This window comes from Phascolarctos cinereus, unplaced genomic scaffold (assembly GCF_003287225.1).
Source record: "Phascolarctos cinereus isolate Bilbo 61053 unplaced genomic scaffold, phaCin_HiC Scaffold_726;HRSCAF=1367, whole genome shotgun sequence".
Classification (NCBI taxonomy): domain Eukaryota; kingdom Metazoa; phylum Chordata; class Mammalia; order Diprotodontia; family Phascolarctidae; genus Phascolarctos; species Phascolarctos cinereus.
In genome coordinates, this window is record NW_027556098.1 from 361,222,423 (window position 1) to 361,234,523 (window position 12,101).

General features: G+C 47.3%; 1 protein-coding gene across 1 annotated transcript in view; it reads left to right on the forward strand.

Annotated features, from left to right (window-relative positions):
* Nucleotides 1-7,091: 7,091 nt before the first annotated feature.
* The window catches only part of MACF1 (microtubule actin crosslinking factor 1), a 370,629-nt gene continuing 365,619 nt past the window's right edge, over nucleotides 7,092-12,101 (forward strand). The window contains 1 exon segment of the mRNA XM_078145466.1: nucleotides 7,092-7,289. Within this exon segment, the coding sequence (XP_078001592.1) occupies nucleotides 7,196-7,289 (94 nt within the window). The 5' untranslated portion in view covers nucleotides 7,092-7,195.

Genomic DNA, 12,101 nt, shown 5'->3' on the forward strand with positions numbered 1-12,101 from the left:
GCTAAGAGTAGAATGATCCCTCAGTTTGGAACTGGAGGCCCTGGCTTCGAGTCCCTTGCTCTGCCACTCACCTGTGATCGCCTGTGTGATTTGGGGCAAGTTATTCCATGTCTCTGGGCCTCTGTGAAATAAAGGGGCTAGTCTCAAAGGAGAACTTCAAGGTTGTACCTTTCTAGCTGTAAGATGCTCAGGGTCACCCAGGTAAGATAGCAGCAGGGCCACCATTCAAAGCCAAGCACTCTGCTTAATGCTCATTATACTACTTACCTCACTAGGTTTTCCTGAGGAGAGAGCTTCCAAACCGTCCTGTATTATGGAAATGCACCCATTTATCTGCAGCAGCAGCAGCCTGACCCTCTCCTATTCTAGGGGATAACTATGAATTACCTAGAGGCCTGGAAAAAATTACAAAGGGACCCCCTACTTTGCAATAGTAATAACCATAACAATGACCATAGCCCATACCACCCACTGGGCCATTTATGAAGGGTTTTCCTCCCTACCATCCGGTGAGGTGGGCTGGGATTATTTTCTCTCTTTAAGTCTCAGCTGAAATGACTTACCCTGAGCCACACCAACTTTGAGTAATAGGCTCCCAGCCAGATCTCGTGACTCCAAAGTCAGTGCTATTTTTCTCAGACATTAAGCTGACTCTCTGCCCTCTTCCTTCCCCCATACTATGCTCCTTCCTGAGCCCTCAGGACTCAGGAAACAGAGTCTGGGTTGATCCCTGGTTGCCCAGGGTTCCCCCTCCATCCCCACCCCCCATTTTCTTGGCTGCAATGGAGATCAGCAATGTACAGGCACCTGTAACAAGGGGGTGGGGGTGGGAGTTTGGCTGAACTGGGAAAAAAGGCTTGACTGGTTGCTGTGACAACTCAGATGGCTGAGTAGGCATTTTGAGGGTTGTCATGGAAATATAAACTGCTGGGTGGCCTTGGTCTTGTTTCTCTGGGCTACTTAGTGAGGGCCTCAGGGATGGGGGAGTACTCCCTGGACACAGGAGGGCAGCATTAGAGTAATCCAAAACCTTTGGGCTAGCCTTTGCTCTGTAGTGTGGCTGGCTGAGGCTCTGGGGCAAGGAAGATCACTCTAGAGGATCACAGATTTAAGACTAGAGAATGTATGGATCTTAGAGGTCATCCAGTCCAAAATCCCCTTCCTCATTTTACAGATTGGGAAACTGAGGCCCAGAGAAGGGGAGTTTAGTAAGAGCTTAATATGTTCCAGTTATTGGCTGGCAAAGAAGGTGGGCAGTTCATATTAGTGAAAATGAGGAATAAGAGATGGGCAGACTCAGTGCTACTGGTACCCCTGAGATTTTAAGAGAGCGTAAGGGAGGACTCTAGTCTACTGGGTTTATCCTCTATGAAAGGTTTGTAGGGACTCCTTGAAAAGAACTGCATGGAATAGCAAGGCAGTGTGGGTGAAGAGCCAACACTGGTGGAATCACAGACCCAAGGAAACATATGCAAAGGGCTTTGTATACAGGATCCCCTTTGCCTCCGTCCACTTAGCTCACTGAACAGACACTACATTGTGTCTTCAATGCCTCATGTCTGCAAGAAGTCATTCATTCATCATTTGCTGAGCACCTACTTCATACAGGACCCTGTTTTGGATCCTTGAGAGATACACTCTGGAAAGAGCATGGGATTTGGAGTCAGAAGACCAGAGTGCACATCACATCCACCTTCTGACATTTAGCTGTGTGGCTTTGGGGAAGTCACTGAGCATCTTTAAGCCTCATTTTCCTCATCTCTAAAATGAGGATCTAGGTTAGATGGCCTCAGAAATCCCTTCCAGTTCTAGATTTTTGAAGGATGACCTACAAACAAGACATGGTCTTTGCTTTCCAGAAGTTCTCAGTCTATTAGGTACAATAGCAAAGTATCATATTTCAAGGTAGCCTGTGATGAATGAGAGCCATAAAAGAGGTGCATACAAAGTGGACTGACAGTGCAGAGGAGGCACCATTCACTTCTACTGGGGAATCAAAAAGCTTATTAGAGGGAGTGATATTTGAACAGAGCCTTAAAGGATGGACAAGAGATGGTAGGAAGGTGAAGAGAAGGATAGAAGCAAAGGCATGGACTTGCTTGGGTGCTCAGCCTTTTGACTGAGTCCAAATTTTACAAATGGGATTTGTTCTGTAAAGTTTGGATTCAGTCAAAGGGCTGTACTTGAGGACTTAGAGGGCCATACATGACCTTGAGGCGGCAGATTCCCCAACCCTGGAGTAGGCAAAGGATGGGAGATAGTGAGCAATTCTGGTTTGGCTGAAAGCTACAGGAATTTTAAGAGGCCAAGGCTAGAAAAGTAGGTTAGGGCCATCATGGAGAGCCTTGAATGTCAGGCCTGTAGATTTAGAACTGGAAGAGAACCTCAAAGCCACTGACTCCTGCTTCTTCATTTTATTGTCCATGGTCTTACAAGCAAAAAGTTACAGAGCTGGGATGTCAGCCCAGGTACTCTGACTCCGTATCCTATTCCCTTTCTATCATACTGTGTGGCCTCTAAAAAAACAAAAACAAAAACTAAGTAAAGGGTTGGTATAGTAGCTTAATATCTAACATGTTAATCTTCTCTCTGTGGAGATTCTGACCTTCCAAGGCCAACCTGGACTTCCCGCTCAGAAGATGGTGCTAGGATAGATGTTCAAGGGCTTCTATCTTATTTACTTTTCTTACTCTATTGAGGGGGAAAAACCCAAACCCCCAAACCACAAGCATCTAGCCAAAAAGAACTTCTTGATTCTTGCTCCCTGTTTTACCTCTTTTCCTCCACTAGATGCCCTTCAAACTACATTTCTCTTTTCCCATCCATCTCCACTGGGCTTCTCTGAGACTGCCTGGTGCTGGCATGGCCCTCCCATCCTGAGGGAGCAAGAGAAAATCACAGACCAAAAAGAGAATGTCTTAAATCATTTCCTGGTGGTGGGGTCTGGCCGCAAGTCAAGGGCATTTCCTGAAAAATTTCAAAAGAGCCCTTCATTCTCTTATTTCTTCCCATCTTAATCTTCCTCTTCCTTCCCCTTCAGCCGTCTGGCTCCTCCATCCCTCAGCAATTTTCTCAGTTTAAAAAAGGGGACATCAGCAAAACATGTGAACTCTGCCCACCTTCCCTATCACCAAAACAATGCATTAACTAAACTCCTCAGCCTTGGGAGATCCTTTAAGAGCAAACGGTAGTCAAGCTTGACACCTGGAGCTTAGGGAAGCCCTCTGAGCATTGTGTGAATCAGATTCTCTCTTCCTTTGTCACTTTTCTTAGGTGAGTCTGCTGGCCATCTCTCCTCCAGAGGAGACTTTATCTAGCTGCTCTTTCAGCTGTATCCACTTCTGCCACGTGGCACCTTCTTTGAGTGACTTGGTTGGGTACAATGCTAATCTGATCCTGGCCAAGAGACTTCAGCCAGATATTTGGCTCAGGAAGCATGGCAGTGGTGGTGGTGGTGAGATGTTTAGAGTCTCTTTTCCCTAACGATTAGCATTTATGAAAATGCAGAAGTCAGTCTGTTCGTGTCTGTGGGGGTGGGGGTGGTGTTGTATAGATGCTGCAGTCTTCCACCTCTCAACTTGACTGATATGCCAAGCCTTTAGAAGCACACAAATGACTCAGCAGTAACACATATTGTCAAGGTTCCCAGATATATCATTCCTATTTCCATCACCGTTTACAAGAAGAGCATTCAAGCTGCCTTGTACCTGGCATTTCCCACCCAAAATGTTCAGGGTTCTCTTCTTGCAACTGCTTCTTTTCCCATTTCTATTCATATCCATGAAGTTCTCAGGACCCAGTTTATTTGAATTCATGAATAGCTATGGCCTCAGCTAATGAAATATTACATTTGCATTACATTGCCTACTCTTCAAAGTGGATTATTTCTTGAGGTGCCCATGCTGCAGATGAAAAAACTGCATCTCCAAGTTAGGAGATTGACTTATCCAAGGTTATATAGCTAGTAGGTGGGAGAAGAGGGAGTGAAGGACTATGTTTTATTGTGGAAAAAACCACGGGTTCTGGAGTTAAAGCACCTGGGTTCAGATCCTGTCTCAGATGCTTCTTAGCTCTCTGACCTTGGATAAGTAATTTATTTTGTCTCTAAAATTATCTTATCTATAAAATAAGGAGATTGGACTGACTGGCCTTTGAGGTCCTTTCCAGCTCTAGATTTATGAGCCTTGCCCAGTATTCATTCCACTGGCACTGTACTGCATCTCTTGCTCATTGTTGCTTAAGTTGGCCCAAGATGTGCATTTACTAAGCTCTTTCTCGCTCATCACATTTTCCCTTTCCTCTCTCAGGTGCCTTATTATGTGGCGTCACTCTCTGACATTGCTTGAAACATAGGCCTATTCAGCAAAAACGTGCTAGAACAAGGAATAGGACCAATGTATTTAATTAGGCTTAGTGGATAACTACCCCACCCTATTGGTGAGGGTGCTGTGTGGAAGAAACACCAGCCTGCACCTGTCTCTGAAAAGCACTTTTGGAGAGGCGACATGGGGCTGTGGAAAGAGCTCTAGAACTTGGAGAGGCGACATGGGGCAGTGGAAAGAGCTCTAGAACTTGGAGAGGCAGCTTGGGGCAGTGGAAAGAGCTCTAGAACTGCTCAGGAGAGACTTGGGTTTAAATCTTGGCTCAAACATTTAAGGGTTCTGTGGGTGCTCAACCTCTTGCTCACCTGGTGGGCTTCTTCATCTGCACAGTGAGGGTCTTACCTCAAGATTTTACCTCAGCAAGGTTGTTGTGAGGATTGAATGATATATAAGGGCAAGTGCTTGGCACGTTCTTAAGTGCCCTATAAATGGCAGCTGTTAATCCTTGTGGAGGATCTGTGATCTTATTGGCAGGAGTTCTCTCTAATGATGCTGTTTGCAACCAACCCATCTATGCCTGTCCTATGTGACTTTTCCGTATTCTCCTATACATTTGCCTCATTGGGGTTCACCTCTCTTGACATTGTGAGGATGCTACTAGAGCCAACAGGCTGGACAGTGATTATCTCTCACTCTTAGGATATTACCAGTCCACCTTTATTGCTTCTATGTTTCACTATTATGATATTACTTCAGTATGATTATAGCATCATTTTAGTTGTTATTATTCCTTGCTTTAAATTTTGTTGAGAGCAATGACCCAAGAATTGGCATTGGTTGCATCAAAAACATGATCCTTGCCCCTAGGGGAAGAATAGAACCTACTTTGATTTCTGGGCTGGGAACTGGAAGAGAATACTGATGCCCAATTAGGCTGCTCAGTCAGTGTCCCATTAATGCCTTATGCTGTTCTTGCTAATATACTGTCACTACAAGACCAGCAGGTTCTGCACTCTTTACCCACAACCACTGCACTGAAAATCAGGTTAAGAGCATTTATCCTATGAGGCTGGGGAGAACTAACTACAAAACAGGGCAGCCGTGGCTAAAAAGCCTTGTCTCTACTTGTTTCTTAGAGTTTCTCATGAATAGCTCTTGGCCCTAACTTAGTGCTTTAAAAAAAAAAAGCTGTTATTTTAAAAAAAATGAAACAACTGAATAGGAAAATCAGCTGCTATGTTGGGAGGAACCACCCTAAAGTGCCCCATCCCTAAACAAATCCTCTGCCTTTTTGTTTGTTTGTTTGTTGGGCTGGTTTTCTTTTTCCCCTCTGGTGACCTTTCATCCTCTGGTAACCAAGGAATGAGATGTCTTCCTTCTCCTGTAAATCTCCTTCAGCTCTGTGCTGGTCTCCAGAGCCTCTTTCTTTGTTCTATGCAATTGGAGTTGAGTTCTTAGGTTCCCACATTTCTCTGTCCTCATTCAGCTTGTGTTCAGATTGCTGTCACATTTTAACAGCTCTGTTGGGGTTTTTCACCTCCAGATTTATGTCCTCCCTTCTTTGTTTCCCATTCCCATTCCCCTGCCCACTGACTCACTAGTCCAGTCAAAATTCTGGTTTTATTCTTCCCTCACTTGTCATTTCTTTGAGACTCTGGCTCTCCATCCTGTGTCCTATACATGTTTCTAACCCTGGCTCCTGGTTCTCTCTCAAGTAATTGCTCTTTCTAGAAACTCTTTGTCTTTTCCTTTTTGAATTTCACTGGTTCAGTGTTTATTCTTTATTCTGGCTTCAGTTTTGCTGGTACCCTAGTCCTGAAAGTCCTTGCCCTTATCTTGACCTTACAATGTCCTTTGGTCTGGGCTTTTTCCTGAATTGTGTGGCTCATTTCCTTTCTTCACTTTTCCTTCCTTGTCTTAAGGCTGCATAGGCCTGGCCTGGTTCACCCTTCCATTCTTATTTCTTTGTCCCTATAGTCGGCAGTTATCTTTGTGACTGGCTGGTTCTGCCATCTCCCTTATTGGTCCCAGATTCTAATTTTTTATGTCATTCCTCTTTGGGGTCCCTGCCCTTCTCCCTTCCCCGACCCTGGCTTGGCCCAAGGGGTCCCCCAGATCTCAGCCCTTAACTCTTGTCCTCTTTAACTCTTCCTCCTTTGGGGTCAGGGTCCCCTCTGTCCCCGTCCCAACGTGGAGCTGGGGTCCCCTTCTGTTCTCAGCGCTGAGTCACTTCAGTTGGGGGCTGGATTCCTCTCTGTTCCCAGTTTAGTCTGGAACTGGGGTCCCCTCATTTTGAGGCTGTCCTTTGCCCAGTTCTCCCTAGGCAGAACGGGGAGTAAGCGTCAGTGTCAGTGTCAGGGAGGGAGCGGGGAGTGTCTCGCGCTGCCGCCAGGAGACGCCCGCGCGCCGGCGGGTCCGGGCGAGCTGGGGGCGGTGCTCGCGCTCGCGCTCGCGCCGGGGCCGGCCCGGGCTGGGGCTGAGGGCGGAGAAGGGGGCGGGGGCCGGGCCGGGCCGCTCCTGACAGGAGGAGCCGCCGCCGCTGCCGCCGCCTGTGCCTCGGCGGAGCCCAGCCAGCGCCGCTGACCCAGCTTCGGGCGCGCTGAGGGAGGAGGAGCTGGAGCCGGAGCCGGAGCCGGAGCCGGAGCCGAGCCGAGCCGGAACAAGGAGGCGGAAGCTGGAGGTGGCCCCGCGGGAGCCCGGAGCGAGCGAGTGAGCGCGGAGCCGCCAGGCCGGCCCGGGAGGAGGCCCCCGCCCCGCCGCCACCGCCGCCGCCGCCACCGCCGCCGCCTCGGGGAGACGGTACAAAGAGCCGGCCGGGCCCGGGGCCACCGCTGGAGTGTCCGCGCCCCGCGGGGCCGGGCCAGGGTGCAGCCATGGCCGGCTACGTGCCGGGCCAGCAGCCGGCCAACCGGAGCCAGGAGAAGGAGTTCGTACAGGCGTACGAGGATGTGCTGGAGCGCTACAAAGGTACCGGCCCGGCCCGGCTCGGGACAGCCCCTCCCCCTGCCCTGGGAGGGACAGACGTGGAGCCGAGAGGCTGCCCGCGGGGCATGATGGGGTTAAGTCCTTGAAGGCAAGACCTTTGTGTGGCCTGGCCCGCTCCGGGCGGCTGATGAAGGGGTTAAAGCCTGAAGGGGGAGAGAGATCCCGAGGGTGGCCTGGCCCACAGCAGGGGATGAGGTTGGGGGGGAGGCCGCAGGGAAGAGACCCTAAGGAGTCTTGGCCCGCTGCAGATGCTAGGGCTAAGGCACTGAAGGGAGACACTTTGGGTAGCCTGTCCCCTCCCCCCAGTGGAGGTGAGGGGATTGGGGGTCTGAAGGGAGACCCTAAGGAGTCTTGGCCCGCTGCAGGTGCTAGGGCTAAGGCACTGAAGGGAGACCCTTTGGATAGCCTGACTTACTAAATTCAGGTGAGGGGGTAGGGGTCTGAAAGGACACTTTGAGTAGTCTATTGGGGCTCTGAAGGGAGACCCTTCTGTGCCTTGGCCCCTTGGAGTAGTCAGACCCACTCAATGCAGGTGAGGGGTTAAGGGCCTGAAGGGAAGCCCTTGAAAGTCTCTTGGCCTACTGTAGGTGATAGGACTAAGGCACTGAATGAAGGGGAGTACCTTTGGATAGCCTGACCTACTCACTGTAGGTGACATTTTTTAGTGATCTGATGGAAGAACCCTTAGGATGACTTGGCCCACTGCAGCTGATGGAGTGAGGGCCTCTTAGGGTGTTCTAACCCACTGCAGGTGATAAGAATCTTAAGGCACTGAAGGGGGACTCCTTAAGGTTGTCTGGCCCTCAGCAGGTGATGGTTTTAGAGCTTTGAAAGGGGACCTTTACTGTAGTTTTTAACCCATTTGAAGATGATGGGATGGATTCTCTGAAGGGGGTGTGTGTGTGTGTGTGTGTGTGTGTGTGTGTGTGTATGTGTATGTATGTGTATGTGTGTACTCTTAACTATGACCCATTTTCAGGATATAGGGTAAGGATTTAAACCTGAGTAGCTTGCTGTGGAAACACATTGCTGTATAAACAATCCCCAGGGAGTAGTGCCCTCTTACTGTATTATACCAATATCTGGGGTTTGGCACATTTTACCTCTTCTGGGGGTGAATTTGTTTGCCAAGTTCAGATAGGGTTTTGGAACCACTATTATAGAAGATAGTGATGGTAGCTTTTTCCTTTTTCCCCCTCTTTATTGTTGGTTACATTACTCTGTTATCTGGGCCTAGAAACCAACAAGAAAAAAGAGCTGAGCTTTCAGGATGGTTGGGAGCTACTGAGGAGGAGGAGGAGGAGAAATTGGGGGTAAGAAGAGTCATCAGTTCTGGTCACTATTCTTCTCTTCTGTGACTCTGACATCTGTTTGCTAAAGCTTTTTCAAGGGCCCATGTTCCCCTTTTGTCTTCCCAGAAACTCAGAGAGAGAATAGGGAATGGACAGTATAAAACTACCTTGGGTTTCTTTGGGGGTTTGTAGAAGGAATGTCTGGGGCATCTGCTGGTGGCAGTGAGTGTGCACTTTTGATGGTGAATTCTTTTCCTTGTTGGGGGGGGAGAGCCTGATTGTGTTTTCTGAGGGCTCATGTGCTTGTCTTTTGCAGAGAGAAACATCTGTATTAGAGCCCAGATTTCAATCCTTAGAGGCTCCCTTACTGAGCAGTTCTGCAAGTTAACGACTAACCTAAGCCCAAGGTGGATAAGGAGAAAGTTTTTATAGGCCAAAGTCACCATGCATCTCATTTCTTGGACACGTGTGTGTGACCTCTAGATTATAGGGAAATATAAGCACGGCAAGTTGCTAATTTAACCTTCCTGGATGTCAGTGTACTTTATGTGTGTGAGGGAGGTGTCTTGCTGCTTTCCACAGACTGGGACATTCTTTTAAGCAGCCTAAGAAGGAAGCATTTTCTATTGTGTTTGTCCCAACTTGGGCCAGCGTGACTGAGTCTAATTTCTTTTCCTTTCACAGTTGTGGGTAGGATACTTCAGCTCTTGCATACTTGTCTGTGACACCTACCCATTGTAGAAGAAGCTTTAAATTGTCTTTTTTTCCCCCGGTAATATTCAAGAAGGAGAGTAATGAAGAGCTTGTTGAAATGAGCCTGATCGAGTTGCTTGGCGGGGCCTTAACCCCTCATCTTCCCAATACCACTTCCATCCCAATCTGGGACAATTTATGTAAACCCTCTAGGTTTTCCTACCAACATCAAATTTTCTGTCAGTCCTCTAAGTCTAAGTCCTTGCTCAGTCCTCTAAGAAACATGGAACACTCCAGAATACAAAGAAAACGAGTTGTTTTTAGCCTCTGGCACTCTGCTTCTAAGAGGGTGGAAACTCTGGGGAGGTCTTGAGTTGTGACAACTTTAAACCATTAGACTGAATACCCCCTATTCCCCTCCCATAAAAAGTGAAAAATATCTGAGTCTCATATCCTCATGATGTCCCATTTTTTTTTGAGAAGGCTTCCAATAGAAAGAAGTTTTGAAGTGACTTGTCAGTTCTTGAGGCCTGGAGTTCTGGAGAATAAGTCTCTGGGGTGAATTTGGCTGGGAGAAGATGGGCAGTTGTTTTTTTTTAAGACCGGCAGTTCTTGTTTGAGGATTGGTTCTGTTTCAGGAGCTCCCTCTTGTTTTCTGCCCTTTAAGCTGTGTCATTCAGTTTGGCTTCCCATCTGAAGTACTTTGATCAAGTGTATAGGAAGGAATTTGAGTTCCTTCCCAGACTTCTTGTTGTTTTCTTGAGGGTAGGAAAGGACTGAAAAGGTTTAGCCCGAGTATATTGACTTGAGTGCTGCTCTGCAGTCTCTCTGTGATAGTTGCAGAGGCATTCCTCTACTGCACCGCTGGGGCTGGAAAGTCCGCCTGGCCTAGCATCAGGGCCCTTTGTTAGTTGGTTTTGTGGGATTCCTGCTTTTCCAGACTTGTGAGAATTCCCCTTTCACTATAAGAAGTGAATTGTCTGCCTGAGCAGAAGTGTGTGTGCTGAAAGCAGTCGGGTGACTCAGGGTGATTTGTATAGACAATGTCAGGAACTAGTTTTGGAGAGAGATGGGAAACTGATATTGAAAAAGCAGGGGTTCCACCCTCTTGAGATAGTCACCAAAATACTGCCATCTCTCTCTGTGCTGCTACTGAATTTAGAACTCCCAAGCACCAAGTTCTGCCACTATTGACCTCTCTAAGTTCTAGGCTTCATCATCTGTCAAATCAAGGCATCAGCCTAAGGTCTTTTCCACCTCTGAAATTCTGGAGCTGGAGTCAGGTCTGAGTTTGGAGTCCCAACTCCACCACATTTACTAGCTGTGGGACTTGGGGTATCCCTTATCTTTAAAATAGGGATAACAATGTGTGCACTACCTTGGTCATAAGGTTGTGAGGCAAGTGTTATATAAAGTGTCAATAGGAGTGTTATAATTACCTACTTTAGGAATGAGAAAAGTCTTTTGTAAATTGTTGAGTGCTTAATAAAAAGTGAGCCGTTGGGGCGGCTGGTGGCACAGTGGATAGAGCACCGGCCCTGGAGTCAGGAGGACCTGAGTTCAAATTTGACCTCAGACACATGACATTTACTAGCTGTGTGACCCTGGGCAAGTCACTTAACCCTGATTGCCTCACCAAAAAGAAAAAAAAAGTGACCTGTTACTTTAAACTCATTTACCTTGCCTCTATACAGATGTAAATATACAGAAACATGAGTTGGACCCCAGGAGGAACAAAGATAAGAAGGCTGCCTGTAAGTGATGCATTTATTTCATCTTCAGCTCAGACTCTGGGAGTGGAAAGGTGCTCCTTGCAACTAACCGTATTGGGAATGGTTGTCAACTTGGATCTGCTAGAACTGTGCCTAGCAACCATTTTTCTACATGCCAGTAGTGAGCACGGCTAAAATAAGGTTAGATAATTCAGCATGGACATGGGGGGTTTTCTGTTCTGCTTCCCAGTTTCCTATCTTATGGACTTCCTCCCTGGTAGCCGGCAGGTCAAAATAGAGGCTTTTGCCCATAATAACCTGTTGAATTGTACAGCAACATTGGTGGGTATCAACGTAGTACATCCTTCTCCTTGCCTAACATGGAGACTGAATGTCGAGCCTACACTGGCACAGTTTCATATGGAGCTTTTTCAGATGGTTGAGAACAAACAGTTTTGGTCTATAGTGGGTAGTTGAGCAGGACACACAACTTAGTTCAGACTGAAGCAGACCATATTCTCTATTCAGAATAGATAAAAGCTGGGCAGAATAAGAGTGAAGGGAGCATTGTGTCATCTTCATCATTGCCAGTAGGAGATCTGGTAATGATGGAGTTCCTGGGGCCTGTTAGGTGTTGTGAGGACTATAAACTTAGGTCTGATCCCTGCTTGCTGTAGAAAGTAGCCTACAGAACTGCAGCCAGACAGGAGTGAAGGAACTATATCTCATGTGAAATAACACGATTCACTTAAAGCTGCTAGATGCTAAGTCCATATGCTGTTCAGAGCACCGTATTGCAGATATTGATACTAATACTGTTCTTCCCATGACCCTCCTCACAAATCCTGTGAGGAAAGTGCTGTGTAAAATATAAACTACTGTATAGGAGAGAGTGAATGTTTAAATGTGTACAAAACTTTATACTTTTGAAAGCACTTTCACATCCATTTCATTGTTTCTCTAGTCTCTGCGTTTGCATAGGATGTTTCCCATGAATGCTGTCCTTTCTCACCTCTGCCTCTTGGACCCCTGTCTCTTCTCTAGGCTGTCTTGAGCACCTCCTCCTTTGACATCATCAATAAATGTTTATTAAGCAC